At 40.1% G+C, this 26,507-nt stretch overlaps 1 protein-coding gene across 2 annotated transcripts; it reads right to left on the bottom strand.

Moving 5' to 3' along the window:
* Positions 1 to 487: 487 nt before the first annotated feature.
* On the bottom strand, positions 488 to 25,233 carry cass4 (Cas scaffold protein family member 4). 2 transcript variants are annotated; one of them, XM_015364935.2, is made up of 7 exons: positions 25,015 to 25,233; positions 10,917 to 11,366; positions 7,184 to 7,291; positions 6,733 to 6,849; positions 4,741 to 6,108; positions 4,167 to 4,253; positions 488 to 2,767 (listed from the first exon to the last, which is right to left on the bottom strand). In XM_015364935.2, the coding sequence occupies exons 1-7, from the start codon at positions 25,018 to 25,020 to the stop codon at positions 2,351 to 2,353; spliced, it is 2,553 nt and encodes an 850-aa protein (XP_015220421.2). In that variant the 5' UTR covers positions 25,021 to 25,233; the 3' UTR covers positions 488 to 2,350. The 2 variants fall into 2 exon arrangements, with proteins under 2 accessions (XP_015220421.2, XP_015220420.2); XM_015364934.2 differs by lacking the exon at positions 25,015 to 25,233 and adding an exon at positions 15,052 to 15,279.
* Between the last annotated feature and the right edge of the window lie 1,274 nt (positions 25,234 to 26,507).

Here is a 26,507-nt window from a genome sequence, read left to right on the forward strand (position 1 = left end):
TGCAAAGGAACAAGTAATAGGTTTATTCCATGCTGAATTCTTTTCTTCTTTTTTTCAGCATGGAATAAACCTATTACTTGTTCCTTTGCAGCCTACGCATGCTGACGCAGCTACCCACCTGAACTAAAACTTATATGATGCTTGCCTTGAGGTTAGGGCGCCCCCTTCTGTTAGCTGAAATAATTGCACCACAGTTCCTTCAATTGTGACAGTATATCCATCCATTTTCAGTACAAATTTCTTGGTAAGGGTCAAATTATTCTTAGCACAATTATATTTGGTAACAAAATATGTTGAATGTTGTCCCAACTCACTTTTTAGTTTCTTTCTCAGTATTTTCTCTTTCACTATTAGGATTTCTAAACCTATAGATTTGTCATTATTCTGATTGTAATCTGCAGCAGGTGAGCTGTTTTTGTATTGCCAGTTGTACCTCCCATATAATCTCAGATTATGAAATAAAAATGATGCAAATGAAGGCCATATGTGAATTTCAAGATATTTTAATAACAAAAGGGGGAAAATTGATTAAGACTGAAAAAACTTGAAATAATGCTGCTAATATGCAATACAAGAACAGTAAAATACAGTGTGCAGCTGAAAGAGAACAACGATAATGGACAATGGCAAACAAGGCAGTTCGGGAATAGGTAAATAAATAATTGCAGATTTATACAGAAACAAATGCTGAAAATAACACAAAATCTCTATTACTTGTACACTGTACAAAAGTATAATGGGGTCACAGAATAATAAAGAAATAAAGGTTAACATAGTAACTTCCAAAACACTTTTAATATCTTTCATGGTTCTCTGAACATCCTTACATTGTTCCAGCATTCCAACTCATAAGGCCTGATGCAAATTATTCCATTATCTCCCTTGTAGATCAAGCTTACCCTTTATTGCCAAAAGGGCAACAAAAGGGATATCCATATCTATTCCTGCATTCCTGATAATTCTGATGATTAAGTGGATATTTACTCTGACTCAACGCCTTTCGTTGTTTTTTAGATATTAATGATAGAACTGGTTTCATCAATAAAAATCTAGTATTATTTTGTTTTAGTTGATTGATCTTTTTCAATGTTAAATGTATTGTAATGATTAACCATATACATATTATAAAATGTATCTTAACCTGAAATTATCTTTATTTTCTCTGTATCTGTTTAATATACAAGTGACATGTCTTGTAGTTCTTAATCAGTTTTATCCAAACTGGAAGAGAATTGTCATGTCCATGTGGTCAACATGGATGACTAGTTACACCGCTGAGATCTCAGACCAAGTAAGGCACAAGCTTTGTCATGCATGCTCCATATTCACCCTTCCAATGCTTCAAGGGAATTAAACATCTTCCTGGATATTCAGTCTGAAACTCATCTGGTGGAATCACATTGACTGTATACCTGAGATGGATGATAATCAGATCAGTCATGAAGCTGGATCACCTTTAGAAATGAGACACTTTGGACATCTGCCCTAGCAGTTTCAAAGTGTGAGAATATTATGGCTCCAGTGTGGATTCTTTCCCATCAGCAGATGGTTGATGTAGAATCTCACATTGACATGCACATCAGTTTGTGTGATTAAGATGATCATTCCTGGGAATCCCAGTGGACATACACTAGACAGAGAGAGGAATGGGCTTCATTAGTATATAGATCCGTGTATGGTCAATGAGAACTGGTGGGTATTCTACATACTGTACTACCCAAACTATGGGCAGCACAAGTCATGGAACATGAAAATCAATGCCTATCTCATCAAACTTGAGGGTGAGCTTTACAACAGTCTCTACACCTACAGACAAAGCTAAATATTGACACCTAAGAAGAATATTGATTTTACAAACGTCAGGAACAAAGTTGGTGAATATTTACGAAGAGTACTTTTACCTGGTCTCTAAATATACCATATATTAGGGAAAAATACTTAAAATAAAATGCACACAAAACAAGTTCAGAACTTCATCCAATAATTCCCTTCCTATGTGCTATTCACAAAAATGCACAGCATAAATTATCTGTAGTACGCATGTATTGCTTTCTGTTTGTTTACCACAGCTGGTGTTTGGGTCCATTCACAAATATGCAAGCTTATTTATACAAAAACAATAAACAGGACTAACTCAACAAAGGCCCTTTTCCATGTTTCTATATTATTAAAGAAAGTTCCATGTTGCTACCATGTGCATTTTATCCTTGAACAGGAAACTGGGAACATACAGTATATACAGGTCTTCCTAAAATTGTCTTGCATGAAGAAAACGGCAGAGATTGGGATAGATTGAATATCCTGCATCCAGCTGAAGACTTTGAGAAGGATATAACTAGGTTCAGGCTCATCAGAGTTCCAGCATTGTCCTAAAGTGTTGTGCCCTGTGGGCTAGCTCTTTGGCAAAGTCCTGGGCTTCCTGCAGAGCTATTTTCTCTGGGTAATGCACTGCTGCTTTCTTGGTGGCTACAGCCAGCTGTTTGAGCAGGGCACAGAGGTGATTACTCTTGCAGAGCAGGTCCTGGTTAGTATCCCTACTGTGTGCCTCCCGGCACAAGGTGTTCACCAGCTTCTGGCCCACCATGATCACAAGCTTGCTGTGGGCAATGAACTTCTCAGGCGGCTGGCCCTCCACCAGGCTGCCAATGAATACAGAGATGGCTTTCTGCAGCGCTCCGAAGTAAAGCTTGCAGTGCTCTGAATATGGTAGCTTCTGCTTCTCTTCAGCTTTCCTTGGAGAACATGGGGCTGTCTTCTTTGGCTCTACCTGGCAAAGACAGGCAAACAAACATTGCAGAATACTTCATATATAGTCTAAGGCTTAGATTGTATTTAACAGTCAAGAGTAAGAAACACCTGAAAGCCATATGTTAGTTATGTATGAATGATATACTATCGCTTTGCAAATGATAGACAACGTGTGTGTATTGACTAACTAGGTACTTTTGGCCAATAAATAATGCATACCTGCATGTTTTACGTTATTATCCTTGTGTTAGGCACTCAACGACAAGCTGTATTTCAGAAATAAAGTTGTCATGAATGCCTTACAGGTGTCTCCTATTCTGAAAGGTATCCAGAAGTGTGCACTCACTATGCCTATAAAGCAAAAAATTGAAATTCCTTTTACATCTGTCTTTCTAATATGAATGCTTAACAATGTACAGTATTTTGTCTACTTCTTGTTTTACTAATCAATGTAATTGATTGATTAGAGGCTGTGGTAGATCAAGGATTTAAAACATTTAATAATCAAAAAGTAGATGGAAAGGTAACAATCTGAGAAATAAATATAAAAAAGAATGAAGTTTGCAGTAACATTGCTCTGTTACTGTAATGTGAGCACTTAAAAACAGGAGCAAACCCATATACAGTGTGCATCACAAAAAGCTAGTTCTAGTTATAACTTTTTCTGTAATTATTCATGTACTTCTTATAGGACAAAAGTGGGTTGCCTTTGGAGACACAAACTGCAGAGTAACTGAGAAACCAAAATAAAATAACATACAATATTTTGTTGCTAACCTAAAAGAGACAAAACTGTATTTCAGGAATAGTTTTTGTTTAATAAGTACACTTTTTGGCAAATTTCTGCCAGAAGCCTCATTGAAAGTGTCTGCCAGCCCCTGTGACTGTTTCAGTGCACTTGGCTCAGCACTGGTGTGGGGGAGAATGTGCAGAAACAGTTGTGCCAACTTCAACTGGGACTGTACTTCGGGGACCTGTTATTGGCAAGGTATGTTTATTACAATCCACAAGAGGGAGTCTCACTTCTTCATATTATTACACTGTTTGTTCCGTGATGATCTAATTTCCACAAAAACAGGAACTGTATGCATGACTGCATTTTAATTATTCACTTAATCTCTTCAGTCATTAAATTCACCCAGGAGAAAATTGATTCACATTCAATTTCAGATTGAGTAAATGAAGATCCCATGCTTAGACTAGGTCATGTAAAGATGTCACATTTTCAAGAATGACGGCTTATCCCTTGCTGTGTCTTATTGTCATCTCATTGGTCTATGCAGGGTTTGACTCTGGCCTTGTGGAAAGGCATCTTGTGCACTGATATGGACCCAATCAAGTTCTGTTAGGATTTGGGGAGAATCCTTGAACTTGAAAGAAGGAAAGTTATGCCTCTGTCAAAGTCTTCATTCTCTTACCTGTTGTTCAGAAGAGTTTTGGCTGCCTAACTTTGACCTCTTGTTCTCCAGCTGAAGTCTCCTTTGCTGTTCGAACTCCTCCTTCCTCTGAAAGACAAGAATACCTCCATCAGCATCTCTTGAGAGAATAATGAACACACAGGCCATACTTAAGGGATTTATAATTCATGCTGTTCTTATGCTGTATACAAATGATACAAAAAATAATAGTAGTACAGAATAATTTTCTCTTCCACCATAGGATGTTTCCCCTTCATTGAAAGCTGCATTATGTAGAAATGTAAGCCACATTTAGAGACATTGTGCAAATAACTTGTTGCTGTTTTGTATTATTTCAATCAACAACAAAAAGTTTATTTAGGTTAAGCCTCTTAAATATGCACCCCATGTATCAAAACTGACAACTTAAGATCCATACATCCATTTTCTAATTGCTTTATCCAATATGGGGTTGATGATGAGGCAGAGCCTATTCTGGCAAGCAGCAGGTGCAAGGTAGGATAGAACGTGGATGGGCCACTAGTCAGTCGTGGTAAACTAGGTTATGTTATAAAAACTAAGAAGAGCCAATTACCTGCAGCTGTACGTAGTCATTGTCTTCTCCTCCCGAGTCACTTGTCTCTTTACACCCGGCAAAGATCTTCTTCTTCTTATCTGATTCACTGATGGTCGTGGGGGTGTCTGCCTCTTTCTGCGAAGGCCTGAAAAGCAGTTTGCCATTGGCGTTGAGAATGGACACCAGCCGCTTGACGTCTTCGGGCACCGTACGGGCCACCATGACAAAACGGTCCAGCTGGTCAGGGGGCGTGGCCTGGCTGGGGTCCTGGGCGAGGGTGTCCAGCCGCCAGCCGTCCTGCTTCAGTATCCTCTCAGCCTCACGCAGGATGAGACCAGAGTCGACCACGATGGCCAGCTGCTTGTGGAGCCGGCCCTGCAGGTTGGCGTCTGTCAGCCGCCTGGCGTTGCCCCTCACGTCAGCGGCGAAGCTCATGAAGTCGGTGAGCGAGCCGGCGATGTCCTCAGTCGCGCTGCGGACCTCCTCCAAGTGCACACTGAGGTGCTCCCTGCTCCTCCAGAGGCTGCTCACGAAAACCATGAGTCGTGACACAGCCCGGCACACCGCCTCTTGTAGCTCCACCAGCCGCTTGCTGGCCTCCTCCTGAGTGAGTGTCACCTCTCGGACAGGCTCTGGGGATGAGGAGCTCAGCGCTGCAGAGTCACAGGAGCTGGCCGAGGAGGTGGAAGAGGTAGAGGAAGTGGAAACTGTGCTGCTGCGCTGGCTGTCCACCCCCGACACGCATGGTGCCTCCCTGTCCTCCTCCCCACCCTGCAGAAGAGAGTCCCTTGAAGTGGGCACGTCGTAAAGGGGGTGTGAGCCTGAGCTCACCTCCTCCCTCCCAGGAAACCCATGGGGCAAGTCGTTCATTGGGCCGGGCATCCCCCTACGCAGCGTGGGCACATGGCCTCGCAGGGCATCACTGGGGTATCTGGGGATGACTTGCTCCTGGATAGTTGGGGGAACTAGATGAAAAGACCCCTCATTCTTTACCCGGGAATGGAAGATTTTGTACACAGGACCTTTGTTTTGAGCATCGGGGGGACTTCCGTTCCCTTGGGGTTGTCTTAGATCAGTGCTGGGCTTAGGGATGTCATATAAAGAGTGGGTCAGAGTGGGGTTTTGGGGACTCCCAATGCGGGCAGGCAAAGTATCATAGAAGAGCTGTCTCCCACTTGCTGGTCCCTTTGTAGGCAGTGTGCTACAGGATTCTTGATTCAAGTCTTGTTTCTCTGGCGTAACAGGGACATCATAGATCCACTCAGACTTGCGTGGGTTGGGAAGGGTGCTATATCCGCCTGCCAGCCTCTTCTGAGCCTCATCTGTCAATGATGTGGGGATGTCATAGCAGGGATCCTGGTGGACTGAGGGTGGAACAGCATAGACCTTTGAGAAAGACCAAAAGGAAAAACAGTTGAGTCTTTTTTCGCAGAAGCATCTCTTGGTTACCACTTTTATAAATGTGAAATAAACTGATCATGATGTTTAGAAAACACCTACAGCTGTAAAAGAAAAAGAGACAGCTCAGAGCTCAACAGCAGAATCAAGCAGAATAATAAAATAGTGTCTTCAAACAGACATTGGAGAAGGCTGCAAAGACAGATCTGAACATCTAGGGGCGTGTAATGTACTGTAAAACAATGCTCTTAAGACTCCTTTTTCTACTAAGCGTGGAAAACTCTGAAATGAGCTTCAGAATCAAGATAAAAAGCTGAACAAAATGTTAAAAAGCTGTGAAGAGGTGGTGGGCAACCCACATTCTCAACAGTTTGGACTGTAAACCCCCAACCCCCCCCTCCCCACGGCATAGAACCTGGAAACAATTGTTAATTTGTTCACTTTGGCAAATACTTTGCAGTAACTATGAGCAGGCCTGGAATTAAAACCAGATCCACCCAGTGCCCTACTGCAGAACCATGCAACAGCAGTGTTCAGTGATGGTTTTAATTGGATAGGTCAGAAGCAGATAAGGCCAGAGAAAGAATTCATGTTAGTATACTTTGTACTGACATTGCTCACGTTGGCAGCGCTGTCCTTGGCACTCTCGAGAATTTCGTAGGTCTGTTGAAGCTCAGAGCGGGTTGTGAATAAGGAGGTCTTCCTTGTCATTGGCCGGGTAGCTGGCATCTGGAAAGGAAGAAAGGCTATTTCCGTTAGCTGAGCTATTTCTTTCATGCACACCAAAAACTCTCAGGTGAGCTGCAAAGATCTTCCCACAAACAGCAGAGATGATTGTGCATACATCTTCCATGCTTTTGTATTGTGGAGCCATTCGCCATTGTCCAGAGTGCCTACAGCAGAGGTAGTATTGTCTAGAGGACTGGTGCACCTCTTGCTGGTAAAAGCATTCACACACAGTACAGATGGGCACACATATGAACAAAGACACTGGAAGACATGAAAACTCAAGACGTGCGCACAGAGGCACAGATATAAACAAACAAAAGGCAGAGGAACTGACCGTGAAGAGAGAGCTCCGACGACTTAGTGTTGGGACATCATATACTTCCTTGCTGGGGCAGGAGAGTCTGGGGACACAACTTGTCATCCCCCCAAGTGACATACATGCCTGCACAGAGACAAGGAGGAAGAGAAACACCAGTTTAGTACTTCTCGTGCTATTTCAATAGGTGAAAATTACAGTAAAACTATTGATTTAATTTTTAACCCACTACTTTAAGCTTTCTACAGTTCCGATGGAATCAAAAAAGTTCAGAGCTGAAACTCTGTCGGCAGCACTGTGGCGGGGTTATTAGCACTATTGCCTCAAAGCTGTGGGGTTCTGGATTTGATTCTAGATTCCACGTGTAGAATTTGAATGTCTTTCCCATGTTTATATGGGTTTTAGCACATGTTTTGGTTTCCTCTCAAAGACAGTGCAGTTAGAGTTAATTGGATTCTTGGAGATGTCCGTTTTTACAGAGGTTTTACAGAAGTTACACTTGGGTTATGAGAATGGGAATACAGAGCAACAAAAACAAGCCATAAAATGGCCCTTTGTGCTTTTTCTGAAGGTCTTATATTCTTTGTGAAGCCACACAGCCAAAGGAAGGAGCGGAGTGGTTCTCTCTTTTTGTTAAATCTGGAGCAGCCAGAATAAGAACGAGTTAATCTCAAAGATTAAGGCAGACCCCAGACAGGTTATTGATATTTACTTAACCCCTACCCAATTCTACACTACTGGTCTACCTTGCTGTGGTTTTCAGATACAGCCGAGAAGCTTAAAGTCTTACTAAATCCTACCTCACTGCAATGTACGAAGTAAAGTGAAGAATAAGCAACATCCATGATGGCTCCAGCCATTATTCTGTCACTAAACATTCAACGTGTCCTTACTTGATTGTGATGCAGCGTTCCATCCTATCTTTCTCCTACCTGTTATGGTCCTTGTGTACCACGTGACCAAAGGAAAGTGCTTACAATTATATCAAAATTCTCCTTTTCCAGATAGGTGTACTACAGTGTATGCAGACCTCCTCAGCCTTTTCTGTTTGATGTTTCATCTATCCATCCATAGTTAAGTGCTAACCATCATGCTACAATGTCACCCAATATGTCTATTAGTCAAAGTTGATTTTCTTGTTTATTTAAGCTTTCCTAATTTGAGCCTGTACTATTGGCTAAATGTGCTGTAGCCCACTGTTTCCTCTTAGGATTATTTTGGCACTGGTCTCTAGGGGAACAGGCCATGAAATGTTTTGTTTTCAAGGTATATGGGTATAGTGTGACAGATGAATGGAGAATTACATAAGTTTGATTTAATTAGCTTCTAGTATCTGTATTATCGATGATGGATGGGTGGCTTAATCTTATCAGGAAAGATTAGAAAGCCTTACTTACTTTACCACCAGCCAGGAGCCATTAGTTTAAAACTCATTCTTTGTTTTGTGCTAGTGCCAGTATGATTGAGGAGATAGGTGTATAGCTGGGGGTTGGGGGTATGTTTGTCATGGAGGGGGGAGGGAGTGAAACTGGGTAGTTTGAGAAAAATGGGGCCTCTTCATACTATTGTTCCTGATTTATAAAGACAAGACTCCCAGCAATGGGTACAACCTGAGTGTCAACTGTAAGGGCTCCCTCTATAGACTCTGGCCATAAATAAGATGGAAACATTAACATCTAAGAACTAAGCTCCTAGAAATCAATTTTATTTACAGTTATAAAATCTTCCAATTAAGTTCAAAAAGAACATCTCTGTTAGTGAGTGGCTTAAAAACAGTCAGAAATACAATGGATGATGTATTTATTGGAGCTGATTGGAAAACAAACTGTAAAAGTTATCCTGTAATGGAAATCCTAGGCATAGATTTTATTGACAAATCCAAATTGTGTCTGGACAAACAATAATTACATGTAATAAAGTGGTGTATAGTCTTTTTTACATTTGTATAAAATAACAAAACATAAGTCTGCATCAATAAACCTATATTCTCTCCTAACAGTATTTGTTATTTATAGTGGATTTATAAGAACATGCCACTCTTTGACTATATACAGCTCTGCTGTCCATTTAATCTTTTTTATGAGGCCTGGTGGCACAGACTCTTGCTGTTACCATTGTAGGGTTTACTAGATTGCACACAAGGTGTTCTGAGCCACCTTAAGGTTTATGGACCTTTATGGCACCCAATTATATGAAAGGTAGTAGAGAGAGACAGGAGGTGGGTCATATTTACTTCATCCTAAAGGATGTATCAAGCAGTCAAAAGGTGGATGTAGGTAAGACTTCGGGATAAGATCCCGAAGGGAAATTGAGGTTTTGAAATTGAGGTTTGAAGTTTTAAAGTTTTGAAATTGAGGTTTTGGGAATTGAGGTTCCATTAAATGGAAATTGAGGGAAATTGAGGATGTCTGTAATTTTCCTCCCCAGCCTCTGCTATCATACTCCAGAACATGATTAGGGATGAACATGCCTGTTGTATTACAAATGTGTTTCAGTACGCATGACAGGCAGTATAAGACATGTATAAGAGATATGCATGTCATAATTGACAGTCACTGTTGTTCAATTTGTGAAAGTTTCCACTTAATGCATTTTTTGGTAGTATTTAAGAACTATCACATGTCGCAAGCTTTCAACATGTCTGGATTTGGCCAATTAACCAGATTCACTAATCATCTATAATGGAAGCCATGCTCCCTGGCTTTCTCATTGCTGTGAGTAAAATAGCTTCTGTAAAGGGAAACCAGGTTTCTTCATTAGAAGGATGGGGAAGTGGTTACTGTGGGCAGCCGCCCCCTCCACACACACACACATAGCAGGTCACTTCTTCCATTGAGGTATGGTAGCAGTGCCCCTGTTTGCAGTCAGCAATGTCTGATCCCGGTCGTAAACTAATATTTTACAGGCTCATAAAAGGTAAACCAGTACATGCCTGTCCCAGTGGAGAGCCCCTCCATCCCATCTGTAAACGCTTTTAGCAGCAGGGGCTTCGGAGGGCACCATCTTGTCTCCTGTCTGCTCTCCCCTCATCAGTGCACACTGCTGCCCTGTCTCGCCAGTTCGTCAGATGTGCACAATGAGAAACCAAAGCACCCAAACACCCAAGAGGGGGGAAGGAGACAATCGGCGAAAAGCCTTGTCATTGACCGTTTGTAATAAAGTCACAACAGATCAAGACGAGATTAATGAACATTTTGTTTTGGTGGGTTAAAAAGTCTGTCCAATATTAAATGCCAATTAAAAATGTTTTGTTTTTTTTAATGAAAAATTTATACTCATGCAATGTACTGTCCAACCATTTTCTAGCGGTTTTACCCACTAAGCGATGGGTGCAAGGCAGGATACACTCTGGACAGGATGCCAGCCCATCTCATGGCCCACACACAGACACAAACACAGACACGCTCACTCACACCAGGGCCAATTTTTCTCAGGAACAAATTAACCTACCATTATAGGAACCATAGGAACAACATGGAGAGAACATCCTAAATTCACACAGATAGTGCCTCAAGTCCAGAATTCAACCCAGGGCCACAGCAACACTAACCACTGTGCCACCATGCTATCCTGTACGATGCAAGTCAATTAAGTTGAGATTGTGATCATGTTTTTGTATGATAAGACCACACCTTTTTATTGACCTCACTGTTAAATTCTATCGAATACTCATGCAATGTGGGTGTCTAGTAGCTGGGACTCCTTGTGCCAAATTGTGGCTGGGATCTCATCCACTTAGGCTGAGCCTTACCTTGCTGGGAGAGTCCCCTGGCCTCTCGGAGGGTTTCCTGCTCGGGGAGGGCGAGAGGCCTCGGGCAGCTTGCTGCGGGGTAGAGGGCACTTTGTAGACGCTGTCCATGATCTCGTAGGCTGGGCTGGAGGCCTGACGCGGGGCAGAAGGGATCTGGTAGATGTTCTGGGGGCTGCGGCTGAGCAGTGTATCCAGGGCGGGGGGACCGTCGGCGCAGGCGGTCAGGCAGCCCACTTCCGACCCACCGGGCAGGACCTCGGCCTGAGAGGGGGGCAGGAGGTGGAGCCGATTGGCGGGAGCGAGCCCCTGCTGCCCGTGCAAAGAGCACTTCCACCAGCCATGGCTGCCGGCCACGTTCTGCTCAAGCACCATCAGGATGTCGCCCTTCCGGAACGCCAGCTCGTCGGAACACTCGGCCACATTGTCGTAGAGAGCCTTGGCCAGCAGATTCTGGGGAAGAAGCAGAAGGACAGCCCTGACGTCAGCCCCCTTAGCGAAGTGAACAGTGAGTGCAGCGATTGCGAAATGTCTTCAACCTACTGATGTAGTCTGAGGAACAGCTGCAGCACAGCAACCATTGGGAAAAGCTAGCAAAGTGCTTTGACTTAAAACACGCTGTGAAAACCATCCTAAGCTAAAGCTTCAAAAATAAGAGAAAGCAGAATTGCTTTCCTCATGATTTATGGAAAATGAATTTGCCTACAGTTGAAAAATGCGAAGTCTTAAGGGTTATTTTTTCATTCCAAAAGAAGACAGTGTTAAAAACATGACATTTGGATCAATGTGATCACTCACTTCTCTTTCACTGAAATACCAAATACTGAAATGTATTTTACAACATAAAGTTTTTAAAAAGATTTTAATCACTTTGGTAATCACTCTTCAAATAACCTTTCACAAACTACTAGCATCTTATGTAAAAAGCTCTTTTATACAAATTGAATAAAAATGAAAGTGAACAGATACAATGTATTTAGACTGCAGAGAAATAGTGGTTAGTGGTAAAGCTGTCAGATTGTACTGCACTCCTCAGTGACTTGTGTATGATAACACAGACTCTTTGGATGTATCGCCTACTCTCTCAAAACATGCTTGTTCCACACTGCTTCTCAGGATGAGGTTTTTGGTTATAATTGAATTAGTTCTCACAAACATCTTGATACATACAAACATACAATACTTGAAGATCTTATCTACAAAATTAATCAATATGCAAATATTTCTAGGCTCCATTAAGCTCATTTTAAAACTTATCAGTAAGATTAAAAGGACTGACATTGAAAACCCCCAGGTTGTAAGTACACAGAACAGCAGGGTCACAGATTTTTAAATGATTAGAGCCTAAATTAAAAAAAAATCTACCAATCAAGGATTACTTTTTTATCTCAAAACGACAATGAAGTGTTACTAATTTAAATTATGTCATTGTTTCATTGCTAGATATTTTTTTCTCATACAGATTGCACTAAACTCTTTTCAGAATATAACACTAAGAGAACATTTATTTCATTTATATCTAAAAGTATTTAATTGTTGAATGAGGAAAAGACTTTGCAGACAGGGATCCTCTTCTTATTGTTGTTGCTTTAGAATCTTTACCAGCTAAATGTCTATTTTTAATGTTATGATTACTGAATTGAGTTCTGACTGAGTAATTTTGTTATATGTTGTTTTGTACAGTTGCTGTATTGTATTATTTTCATATATGGTATATGTAGATATGTGATATGAGCTCCTGATGTGCAAGACAAGTTCACTTTGGGATAATAAAGGTAAATTTGATTAAAACAGTGTCATGAATAAAGATTAATCAGGCGGCTCCAGTTGTCTTGCTAGCATCATTGGGCTGGAGAAATGTGAGTTGCAGGGTAGGATTGTGTGTTCCTGAGGTCCTGAGCATTGGAACACTGTGAGCTGACTGAAGAGGCTGTCAGTCTGACAGTCACTAATTTTGTTGGCCTATGATAATTGGAATAGGTGTATTTAGGCATTGCTTTGCTGTTGCACAGTTAAAATGCTTGTTACCCAGACTTCTGCCGAGATTTCCAGTGGGAAGCTTGTTCATGATAAAAGACTGTATGACAGTGAGACCTACTCTGTCAATGCTTCAGCCTCACAACTGTAGTTTATAGTGAAGAGCAGTATAACACACAGTTCCAGTGCTGTGGATAAAGGAAATTCCAGGTTCTTCATAACATCTTTGCATATGTTTAGTTTTTAATTCTTATTATTAACATTTATGAGTATTATTTTCAGCTTAAGATGTACATTGGTTATAGGGCTTTACAGACGGCGAACTTTTTCACACAGTTGTTCGACCACAGGCAAATGAATTCCTATCGATGAGTATTAGAAAATAACTCAAATATAAACAAGCCCTTTCAACTTTTTGGTATCAAATCAGAGAGATTGAACTACACATCTACCTTCTTTACTCTACCGGGAAGTAGTTGCAAGATCAGTATCCATATGAACATTCTTCCTGAGGAAATACTTATTATATCTACATGTTACGCCTCTGAGATATTGGCAAGTATATTTTTGGTGCCACTTGTATTTTTACATAACCTAAAGCACCTGGAGCAGAAACGTAGCCAACATATGCTGTAATGTACTAGAAGAATAATAAAACATTCACCATATACTAATTTTCCATATACGGCCGATGCCATTTTTAAACAAAACTGCAGGAGACAAAGCTCCCAGCAGACACATTGCAGCTGATGTCAGCAGCCCAGGATCAGAATTGGCTAGCATACACTCCAGTCTGTCTTCGTCCCAATAATAGCAGCACTGAAGTTTCCAAATTAGCTTGGCATAACAGTGTGTTTAACAGGTGGGTCTGGGGGAAGGCTGGCTGGCTCTAGAGGAATGTTTCGGATCTAGCAACTATTGTGCTTAAGATGTACATTGGTTATAGGGCTTCTTTCATTACAGACGCTGAGCTTTTTCACACAGATTTTCAGTTGTTCGACCACAGGCAAATCAATTCCTACCCGTGAGAGGTAAATCACAGAAAAGTGAAAATACAGTAAAAAGGGAATGCAGTGGATTAGGGTATGCAAACTCCAGTTCAAAAAGCTATTTATAGCCTGTAATATAGTAGACTGTCGATAAACATCCATTCTAATGTTTAATTACAAGTTTGACAAAAGATAGATTATTTTCATGCTTTAGCCATGCATGATGGATTCTTGATATTTAGTGTATGCATATTAAGGCTTTGCAATCGCTAAATGAAAGTATAACCAAACAAAAGACACAAATTACACAGTTAAGTGAATTACACTATCGTACATTAACTGCTTTGTGTCGGATTGAGAAACATGATAACTATCACAGACTAAAAAGTGACTGATAATACTTCATAATTAAAAAATAGTAAGTGAAACAAAATAAACCAATGTGTAATTTTTCATTTGCGCTGCTGTTTGTACTTTTAAATATCTACAGAGAGCTTTATGTTATGGGTCACATTTTTAAAATGTACTACCCTGCCTAATTAAAACAACATGTCACCTTTTTGTCAGTTTGCAAAACATGTTCAAAGCAGTATGCTATTGGCATTTCAAGTTTATTCAAGGAAATTGAAATAAATAACTGTTAAAAACGATAATACTGATTAGGACATTTGCTGTAATTATCCACACTTTAACAGCTCCTACCACATTGTATAGCCACAATTCTTCTAAACCACTGCCTCGAGCACAGAAATAGACACACGAAATTGATCATAGATATGATATCAACCACACATCTGGTAAGAAGCACCTTTCTTTTTTGTTAGTTGAAATGTGCTTCTTGGATTGACATAAAACAGAAATAATCTGGATATGATGCTCCATTTGGGAACCCTGTTGTTGTAACAGTGCTTTATAACTGAACACCCAGTAAGACAAGGAACCATGTTACCATTCAGTGCAGGTGGAGCAAACCAAAAAAGGAGTTAATTCCAGTTTGTCACAAATCTGTTTGTTTTGTTTTACAAAAGCGAAAATGAATTTAGTCATCAGCAAACCAGCACTGCGGAATGAACAGCATTCCTCTCAACCCGTCCCCACTCCTTCGACTCTGTGCAACAAAACTATGTCCTACTGCACGACAACCAAACTGGCTCAGCAGTCTCAGCTTTTACCTTGATCCTCTTGGTCAATAAGGAGTCCAACCAGCTTTCCCACTTCACTGGCTTGAACATGGCTGACGTGGAGTGAGAGCCGGGGCAGTGCCAGGGGGCATTTAGCTGGAGAGCTGGGACTGGTCTGGCGAGCGGTGGGCAGGGGCGGCGGCTGTCCTTACTGCTGCTGCTGCTCGGCAGCCTCTTGTGTTTCTGCTCCACTCTCCGCCTTCAGCTGTTTTGTTTGTTTCGCAGGACAGAGCCGTGTGGAGATGGTACAGGCCTCCTCAGCTGATAACCCCGGCCTGGCAGGGCTGCCTTACATGGCGCTACTCTCTCGCTGTGGTGACTCCTCTAAAACAAAGGGCCCTTTCACCCTCCGGCCTTCCTCCCTCCCTCCCTCGGCACCTGTCGGGCTCAAGCCAGCCTGCCCTTCACAGCACAGGCTCTGCATACTGCCAGCGGCAGGCCCGCAATCCCCTAGTGCTTTCCAGCAAATTCCACACCCTTGTATTCCTTCAGATAAACAAGCACCCTCTGAAACATTTCCCTGGCTCACCTCTGCTGCCCTCCTGTTAGGCTCACCTAGACCAGGACGGTTCCTCTTGAGAAGAACGAGCTACAGCGCGGTCCTTCAGGAGAGCCGACTGGCCTCAACACAACGCAGAAATTATTAGCCGTTCCTGCCTAGAACACCAAAACATGCTCGATCTCCTAGCACAGTAAGGCTACATTTATAAATACAAATATACATTTTAAATAAAAGCTTTACCTCCAGGTACCCTTTGCATCAAATCTCGGTATATTTGCTGGAAATAGTTAAACCAATGACATGTTTGTATTTGCAGTATCAACTAATCTATGAAGCCTCAAAAAAGTGTGATTTTATGAGAAATTGCTTTGAGAACACCATTTTTTAAGGTTTTAAGCCAACACAAAAACAGCTTATATTCCCTCCCTGTAAACTGAACCCAGGCTGTGGTGTTTGAAGATGCGTTTGACTGTTAAGATTGTGTTCCCTGCAGTGCTCGAGCTTTCGAGAATCTGCAAAATCAACAAAACCCTACAATATTCTTGTGATTTTTTAAAGAATTAAGAACTCTTTCTTATTCTATTCTTAATAACTGTATTAAAACAAGATTAACAGAAAATTTATAAGGGATAAAATCAAAAAGTAAGAGTTTCATACCAGATTACAATAGCAGATCACTATGTTGTTTGCTGAGTGTACCATAAATGTTTGATCTGTCAGTATAATTGAAACTTTTGCCTGATATTACAGAGCAGGACACTTGAGTCAGTTTTAGCTTTTCTTTCTCACAAATGATTATAAATCTCTTGAAGACAAACTCTTGCCTTGGAACAATGCACTCATACCTTTTGCATGCGTTGTTTGTTGCACTCTTTCATTATCATTTCCTACTAGAATGGTAGGTTTTAAAACAAGGGATTGTGGCCACAAATATGTTCAAAAACAGACAACACATCTTTGTTTTTGTGCCATAGTGCACAGTTTCTGGGCCCACCTCCTCAGTAGTCTGGAACTCAAAGCTAATTGAGTCCCTCCCCTCAAGCGACAATTCCATCTGCTTCTAATTTGCAAACATTTTAGATGAACAAAAATATTTTGTGTGTCTTTGATCTGTAAAGTTTCCTATAAGGAACATCTAACACATCCAGGGTGCTACATAAGGAATGCACTTTGCTTAATTAAATAGTTTGTTGTACATCTAGTTTTCTATGTTGTATAACTTTGGTTATATGACATATTTAGTTTGCTATATGTGCTCTTTTTAAAGATCCAAACACTCTGCTAACGATGTGTTTAGCTTTTTAATTTTGAACTGAAAGGCCTCTTCTGGAGGGGAGCTCAGCTGCAGGGGCTCTGAGATTCTTGCACATGCCTGCCTGTTTGGATCAGTCTTTGACAGCTGGCTCCACCAGCTGCCGTCCCCTCGTTCTGTTTTCCTCTCTGTATCTCCTACTCTCCATGTCCCTCTACGTGCATACAGACCTAGGTACATCATGATTAATTTCGGCATGGAGCATTTCACTTCCTTGCTCGGCTAAGTGCCTCTTCTGTACTCTCTTACTGTATTTTCTCCTGGTCACCATTCCAGATGGAAGGGATGGTCTAAATCAGAAAACCACTGGCTTCTACCCCTTTTGAGGAGCAACATGAGAAACATGCATGATGGGTGTTTTTTTCAATATCTGTTTGAGATTTGTTTTTCTGCTACGTGTATAAGGGAATTGTTTTTGTATACTCGAAGATGTGTTTTTTACTGTACCCAGCAAGACAAACAAAGCTCCTTGTAGAAAGATAAAGTCCTTCTGAGTTTAAGTGAGGGGAGTGGGGAAAGAAGACATATGAAATGCACTGGCCAAATCCACAGAATGGGAGCTCACCCCCAAAAAATGATAGAGGGAAAACTGAAAAAAGGGAATGACAAAAAGCATCTGCTCAAGCTCACGGTTTGGGTTTAAAGTGTCTGAATGTACTTCTTTTGATGTGAACAATTTGTGCCAATCAATCCGACCCAGTGTGATTTAAAGGTATCTTAGCATCCGCCCAATCTTTGGCTGCACTTAGACCTAGAAGCAGAAGATGTCATGTCTGAAGGTCAATAGCAGCAGGAAGCATCATTGACAAAGAGCAGTCAGGAGATCACAGTCACAAGCAAAAGTGCATAAAGTCACATTCAGCCAAAAATGCCCTATCACAAAGCATTGCCAGAGCATAGGTAGGCAGGTACCCACTACAGCAAGAGTACATCTTCAACAAAGAGGGTTGGGAGCAATCTTCATCTGCATCTACCTGTATGGCATTGCTTATGTTTAAAATGGATTAACGGGTGTTCTCGATTTTTAAAGCAAGAGAAATCATTGTTCCCGAATGTATCCCATCCAGAACTACTAATCAGCTTGTCCTCTATACCACATAAAGATAATTGTGAGTGGACTGAATATAAATGAGAGAAGAAGCCTTTGACTCTATCATAGAGTCATGCACAAATACCTTAAAGCCAAGTTTAAAGAAACTGAGAATAGACTGGGATGTTGCCTAATACAGCCTTGTATTTTGTAACTTAGAAAAACGGATGTCTCTATGACTTCTTCGGATGACTGTGCAAGTTAAGTTGCTGATAACAGACGTCGGAAACAGTTGTCAGAAACAACAGCTTAATCATAGTTTATGATTAGCTAACGTATATGCATTCTGATTATTTTGCAGGGCTCCACCTTTGCAAGTTACACAGAAATATAAGAATAAGAAACGTTTTCCTGTACGTTGTATTGCTTGACCAGTACTCTTTCCCCCGAGTCAGAATTTCCAAAACAAACGGAGCACCATGGAGACGGCTAAGAGACACTGCATTGTAGGAAGTGACATGTTTTGGATGAATTGTTAAACCGAGGTGCTGACTACTAGGTAATTGAAGATCCCAAGACACTGTAAGAGTAGACGTAGTAGACCCTTATGCCTGGGTTAAATTCCACTCTGGGCTTACAAAAAGTCGACCATCCCTGAGATACCCCATGACTCAGGTGAGTGCTGTATATGTCAATAGCGGACAAACTGTATGTCCTTGCTCTGTGTGCCTTAGTGATTATACAGCTACAACAAAGAATTATTAATGATAGTAATGAGTAAAGATAAAGTCTAGAAGACATAATTCCCAGGCCCAAACATTTGTACAATCTATTTCAGAGCCAATATTTGTATCAGTATGGTATTTCAGACATTATCATCCTGAAGCCCTGTATAAAGCAGACCGCATCATAGACATGACCTGAAATCCTATCCTGGCTAGAACAGGAACAACAGAGCTCATAATTATTCATAGGCAGCATGTTTCACACGGGATGGAATCATACAAATATTTAAACTGTCTGTGGTGGGTCACCACCAAGTGAACCACAAATTCCTATGTAGATTATTTTGTGTATAAGTCCAGTTCATGAACAGGAAGTATACAATGACCTGCAAATTGAAATGTAGAATTTCCCACAGTCGTTGCAAAGAATCTTTACCCATCCTCAGTACAGGGTGAAGTTAGGATTCCCGTTAAGCTGTAATCTAACCAGCTGGCCATGTTTTTTTCCTGAGCAACATCTCAAATCCTTAGGGCTTGGTTTTGCATTTGCAGAAGAGCTCTGTAACTGTTCTACACTGGCACCAATAACAATAATCTGTACCCATCCAGCAGCATCTTAAAAAGAAACATGCTCTTTTCTTTCACTGGTAAAAGCAAGATTAGTAAGGATGGTTAGAAACTCTGCTCCTAACAGTATCACTTATTTTTTTGACAGTTCTTTTGTTTTTATTAAAACTCCAGGCCCTCATGGAAGGAAACACAGAAGCAATTACAAAACAAAACAGACCACAGACACTTCCACAGTTCCACAATTCACAGTACATAGCAGTGTTTTAGTCAAAAGACAAAGGAGAAAGGAAGAAAAAGACAAAGAACACAAAACATCACATCATCTGAACAACTTTGTCAATAGTAGTGTCCCAAGCCACCAATGTAGTGATAAAGGCTGAGTGCAGCCAAGACATGGACCTTTCTAGAATCAAACTACCCTAACCAAACACATGAAAAAGCAATATCAGGCTCTATCCAACTCCCCTGAATAGTCCTTACTGCTCTGAAATTTCACCACAACCCATAATCAGCACATTAACTCAGATACGTTGCAATAACGTGTGATGGTTGAATTACATCTTATTCTTATAATTTATTATTGATTTTATTGAACTTATTGATTTAATTTAACTTTGAATTTATCTATGTCTGTCCCCACGGGCGTTCACAGTTTTTACTTGAAAAACAGGTTTACTGGCAATTTCAGAAGCTTTGATCTAATTTATCCCAATTTGTGAATTGCACACATGCTTTACTTAAGTGTTTTTTAAGTTTAAATTAAACATCACAATCATTATCTGGAACAGACCCTCAGTGAACTTAATAAGAGGGAGAAAAATGTATGTTCTTCTCATGTTAAATGTAAATACATTTTCTGCATACTTAAAAGATAATATATGTTTCTAATATTTCCCAGTAGTTTGTTTCTACAGTTTCTGAATGTTTCTACAGTAGTGCTAACTATTAGGAAGGAAGAAAATTGATTGGCCAAGAAGTTCTGCATCTGCTTTCTATAATTGAATGATGAAGGCTGGTTTGTTACTGGGTTCAGTTGAACACATTACCTGCTCCAGCAAAAAATACATACAATTATAATCCTTTCCACTTAAGCTTTGCTGTGTATTGTATAAAGTAAATACAAGAGTAGTGCCAATAAGATCCTGATCCATTCATCTAAAACACAAAGTAAAAAGCAGAAGTGGTGCCAGTGAGTGCAAAATATATTTTAAAGGGTTTAGTATAGCAGGCCATGTTGCAAAATATCACAGATAAAGAAGATAATAGTGCAAAAAATATTGAAATAATTTTTATCACAGTTGCCCTGAACTCTGATTTCCTGTCCTGATCTTTTGAATCACTATATATGCTTTACAGAATAACTACTGATGAGTGAAACAAAATAAAAATATATCCCACAGCTGAGAGACAGAAATGTAATGAAGAGAAAGGTCTTTCTAGAGAAATGTTTGTCACTTTGAATTGCATGATTGTTTTCTACCTGGGTAGGCCATCGAAAAAGGAACAATCATTATGATATCTGTGTTTTTTGCACTGTTGTTTTACTAAACAAGTTAAATTAAAAACTAAAATAGACCCATAACCTTTTATTTCTAAAAAAGAAACTATATGATGTTTTATTGCAGTTTTACTTCTTCAAATTTAGAAGATGTTTATTGCACTAAAAATGATCAAAAACTGGAGAAAGTCCATTTGAAAAGGCCTTGCTTAACATTCTGCTGTTGTTCAGAGCAACTGAGAAAATTGTCTATATGCATGAATGGTCCAACACAGTGAATGCAAGTGCACAATGCATGCAGACTAAAACAAGGATAGCTTAGTGGTGGACAGCCTGGCAGCTTGAAAACCCTAGTGGTCAAGATACGACAACCCAGTTCTTTGACCTCAGTGCAGTTCAAAGAGTGCAGTGCAGGGGCTTATCACTCTGTGGGTCTATCTAAAAGCAGATTTCCTGCTTTTGCCATTGTGTGCTGCTTTTTGCTTAGCAGTCTCCTAACCACCCCCAGCAAACCATTCCTGCAGTGACTCTCCACAGCACGCACACAAATACATCAGGTTCTTTATCCCTCTCCAATTTCTAGGTATATAGAACCTATTTTGTGAAAGCTCAAAAACCCAGGTGTGCCACACTTTGTACTTTTCTTGTGAGCCTATGTCCAAGTTTAGGAAAGATGTTACACAGTGTGCTGTTCCGTGGAATTTAAAAAACGGAAGAATAAGCCAATCATTTGAGCAATTTGTAGAGTTGAATGCTTCAAAGACAGGTTTTATATTAGGTCACGTTGCCTCACTGCTGACAAATATGATAGACAAGCAATCAGTCTACTAAAAAAAATAAGTTACTTTGCGTTCATTCAATTTGGTGCTGTATTCTGTTGAAACCCACTTGTTATGAGGCTTGATAATGACAAACAAGAGAGATGTTTTTGTTAATGTTCTCCTTAACCAAGGAGGAGGAGAATATGCTCAGCTTTGATGGGGAGAGTAGAATATGGTCACAGCGTGCTGTGCCTTTATGGGGCAGAAGGCAGATTTGGAATGATGCATTTCAGCGACAGTGGAATGTTCACCCAAACATGGTGATGACTTCAAAGACTTCTTTCACTTCTCATTTTCAAAAATAGATGTTTTTCTTCCAAAAAATGCACACACAATCATAAGTACAGTAATTTCCCTACTAGATATAGTCTGAGCAATGAGCAACGTTTCTCACTGTGACGGTTATTGTAGCCATATATCCTGATAAATATTTGAATGTGAATAAGATAAAGAACTTAGAACTTTGTTTCTCCTTCTCCTTAAAGGTTGTCTTGTGAAAAGGACAAGAGAATATGTCCGGTTGTACATACATGACAGGATTACTGATGCAAAGACAATTTAAAAGGTGACGCAGTGTCTGTCATGCAGTGTTAAAACAGTGGATAGTTCCCCGACTATTTTGTGAAGACAAATTGGATGAAGGAGGAAAATATGCTGTGATCTTATGAGGCAGAAGACAGATGTGGAATGATATACAGTATTTCAGCAGCAGTGAAAAGGTTGCCTCACCTGAGCATGGTAGATGACTTTCTAAGACTCAAAAGTTACACAAACCTTTAGAATCCTACAACACTACCAACTATATTTTTTCCAAATTTATTCTGAATTTCTGTTCATTGGCTGTTTATAATTACTTTTTCATGCTTTTATCAACACCTACTGTATAAATCTTTTAATAATCACCACCCTCAGTATCCTGGATTGAATCTACCCCTCATTTTGAAACCGAATCTAGTCACCAAAATGTCATAAACTTTTTTTAAAAGGGGCTTAGAATCTCTACTGTAGGAAACAGTCAGATATTCTAGAATTCGCAAGATTAAATTAAATCTAGCAAATTTCACTTTTGAATCACCTTATAATACAGAGAAAGAAAAGCAATACAGTATAAGATGCACTAGAGTTGATTTTCCAACCAAAAAATACTTTTACGTCGATTAGAACAAAACAAAGCTTTTATTTTAGTTCTTTGAGGAAAGTAGAAGTTTAATTTGTACATTAATGTAAAATGCAAATTAAGTGTGGATCAAACAATATGTTTTTTTTAATCATCTGTAAATGTTCCATGAGAAAACAACAAGTTAAAAAAATCATTATGGCAATTTTCAGAGCATTTACTTGCCAGCTGGGAACCATGTTGCTTTCCCCAAATTCCACACAAATTCCAGTGATATCAAATCTGCTGAGAACAAGCAGCGTGACAAGACAACCCCAGCTGGGATAATGGAGCATTTAGGAAGACAAAAACAAGTAAGTATGTATGTGCACACAAGAGACAAGAGTGGAGACTTCTTTCGAGACAGAAATGGATTCATTTTCTGGGAAAGATGTTCTATGAATACAGGTAGATTGGATTCAGATTTAGATATTCTAGTATGAATCTGTGTGGTATTTCTGTTAAGATTGGCTTTCAGTTATTTATTAGAGCAATGAAAGTCTTAATGATGATGATTACACTATCCATGTACTTGAAATTTAGTGTAATACTGATTTAGTAAATAACCAACCAAAAATACACTTGGGAATACACCCTACAGATGGGGAAGACCTATATTTTTCAGCATAGTCTCCTTGCATATCCACAGACTTCTTCTGCCATTTAATAAGGCTATAATTGTCCTTGTAATAATATTCCATTAATTGGTTCTTTAGCTGATCCACCACTGGAACTTTGGCACTACTGAACTTCCAACCTCTGAGAGCTTCCTTCCTTGTTTCAAATGGATCAATATCTGAAAATAGTCACCAGCACCAAAAATGGGCAAAGTTTGTCTCTGAAGAATTCGCGACCAGAAAGGCAATATTGTTACACACTGTGTACTGACAGAAAAATGGTAACTTGTGCATCATGTTAAGCACCTCTGTGAATCAAGTTGAATCCAGCAGTACGTGATGTCAGGGGGCAATTTTCCACTTGTGCGATTCTTGAACCTAACAACACACATCTGCACACGGATTGAGTGCATAATATACTCCAAATAAAACAATTAAGCAATAACAAAGTTCAAGTAGTGTGGAGGAACATCTCAGGGACAAAACCAGCATCATTTTAATTACAACGTCATCTATAAACCTGTGGAGCCATGGCAGAAGTATAAGAATGTAAAAGTGGGCTACCTTGAAAAATAAAAGATTTCCCTGTTACAAATTCTCAAATCCAATTTAGTTATTGATTTAATCTTGTAATCTGAAACTGTCACTTCCAAAGACGTTGACAAACATTCAAAACGGTATCCTCCCAAAGGCGGGTAGATACAGCTGTGATTGATCACACCCCTGACTCTCAGGAGAGTCTGCTGTGCTCATTTACTGTGCAATGTCTTTGGTACCGCACTCCTTTCTGTGCAGAACAGACAGAAACACTGCCCAACTCAAAACCCTTTTCCAGTGTCATGGCAGATGTCCAGAAGTTTGCTCCCATGCATAGTTTAATTACAATTTTTACTGAGCTAGTCTGCAGGGCTCAGTGACTTTCCTGCTCAGACATACACATTCATATATAATATTTTCCTTTTAATTTTTTGTTAGCTTTTGATCATTCAGCATATGTTATCCAAAGCATGTTATCAAAACAAACTTTCGAAATACACATTCTTCCACTGCAAAAGTAAAAACAAAAAATTTCCAGTGAAAAAAAAAAGTGAGTTTTGGGAAATGTTACAGAAGAATTTGGAATGTGCCTTTTCATAAATTACTTAACAGTTTAGTTTTTAAGCATGGCATGGGATTTTTATCTGACACTAAATAAAAAGCACAGGTCTTCAGCATAGTACTCCAAATAAAGGAGAAGTGTTTGACCTAATCCTTCAGCAATACAAAATACACCTCAGATGCATTCTGTCAGTGTCAGTTTTTCATAGCACTTACAAACACCCTAAAGAGCACCCAGGTTCTATGATTTCTGTTCTCGTTGTCACTAAAGGCTCCATTTCCCACTTCATCAAAGCAACACATTGCTGAGATCAAAAAGCTTAGTTCTCATCTCTTTTACCATGGCTATCCAGTTACATAGCAAACAGGGGGGTCTGTGTGTGTGTTGTGTGAGGCAGCTGATTCTGTAAATGCCCGATCTGACCACATTGAGCAAACCCATGATAAATAAATAATTCACTGTACCATTCGCTTCACATCAACACAGGTGTTGTGGCAAATAGCCAAAGAAAGTTCCCTTCCCTCCTCACTAATAAATCTCAGAACCAAAGACCAGGAAGGTTAAAATGACCGAACCTTCAATTTTGAAGAGAGCTCACTTAAGTATTATAAGTATTTAACTTACCTCCATTTCCAAAACTCCTAGTCCTCGCTGTCCAATGAGGAATGCAACCCATCCAGCAGAGCCTCTGACTCAATCTCCCAGCGTTGCCCCCAAGACCCCGATATTCTTTCTCATGACTGACAGCAACTGAAGAAACGAAATGCATTAAACAAGACCGCTGCCTCCAGCTCCCACTCTCTCACACACTCACACACTCACACACACACAGCCTTGTCACTGAGACTGAACAGAGCACAACCAGGGGCGGAGCAAACACAAATATTGTAGTGACAAATTCATATTCCTGTTTCCTTATTGGCTGGCTGTATCCAACCCCCTCTCCCAGCACATACATACCGTTCTGTCCTTCCCTCTCTGCCTCCTACCCACTACTGTATTCTGCCTGCCTTCTCACACACACTCCTTACACGCAATGGTGACTATACAATTACGCATTTTATAACCATTTCCACTGAGCTTTTACTAAATTGCTTCCCCTTCCTTTTTTTCAAAGAAGTCGGCTCTCCTTTCCGGAGAATTCTTACTTATGCTTATTTTACTATTGTGTCACAGAGTTACAAGCTTGTTTTTCTCACCCCAGATTTATTTGTGTATCTTATCTGACAGCCATAGATTCCCAAGCCTGTCCTCTTTGTTACCCAAACAGCTCAATGTTGCAGAGTGCAAAAAGAGCAATTAAGCATGGGCCTGCCGGGAGGGCAGGAATTAAGAGCTGTCTGCCTTTTAATCAGTTTGTACAAACTGTCCTGAAACAAAGCTGGCAGCTCCATATTAAACGGTATGTTATACAACTACTGTTTTGTACCGAAAACTGGGAAAGTTTTTAACAATACCTTTCCTTTACTTTGGAAATTGAAGACAAAATATCTATACATAAGAAGTATATAAAGAACTTGTTTGCTTGCTAAATAAATCTGCAGACGACATCAACAACCACTTACTGTAATAATATGTTAATCTAAGATGCCTCTAACAACAAATATTAAAGTTTGGTTTTAATCATTAAGTGTCTTGCTCAGCTTTTTTAAAAAAAATACTTTAATAGGAGAACTGAGCCAAGTATTCAAAATACTCAAAGGCATTGTCTGGCAAATTCAACATCTTCATCACTGAAACATGAACCGGAGGACACATGTGGAAACTACAGGGAAGTGTTTTTTTAAAATGAGGAGACACTTCTCTGCATGTAGGGCTGCAGGAGTGTGGATCAAACTGCCCAGTCATGTTGTTGAAGCTGATATCCTGACAGCTGGGAGAGATCCCTGGATCAATTAACTGCTAAATACAAAATAGACAAAAAGGGCCACATAGTCTCCTCCCTTTCTCTGCCTGATCAGTGCTCATTTTTCTAAATATTGCTCATCCTGTTCCATTTCTGTTGTAATATAGTTTATATAATCCAATATTATAATAGGGTGTACTCTGCCTCGTGCCTTTTGCTTGACATGATGGGCTCTGGCTCCCCATAACCCTGTATTGGAAAAGCTGTTGGA

This window comes from Lepisosteus oculatus, chromosome 16, assembly GCF_040954835.1.
Source record: "Lepisosteus oculatus isolate fLepOcu1 chromosome 16, fLepOcu1.hap2, whole genome shotgun sequence".
Taxonomy (NCBI): domain Eukaryota; kingdom Metazoa; phylum Chordata; class Actinopteri; order Semionotiformes; family Lepisosteidae; genus Lepisosteus; species Lepisosteus oculatus.

Excerpts from the sequence above, each read along its gene's own strand:
- cass4 (XM_015364934.2), bottom strand. The coding sequence starts at position 15,111 with ATGTTCAAGCCAGTGAAGTGGGAAAGCTGGTTGGACTCCTTATTGACC. Across the intron at positions 7,292-10,916 it reads CAGGGGACTCTCCCAGCAAG|GCATGTATGTCACTTGGGGG; the intron begins GTAAGGCTCAGC and ends GTCTCTGTGCAG. Across the intron at positions 6,109-6,732 it reads GCGCTGCCAACGTGAGCAAT|GTCTATGCTGTTCCACCCTC; the intron begins GTCAGTACAAAG and ends TCTTTCTCAAAG.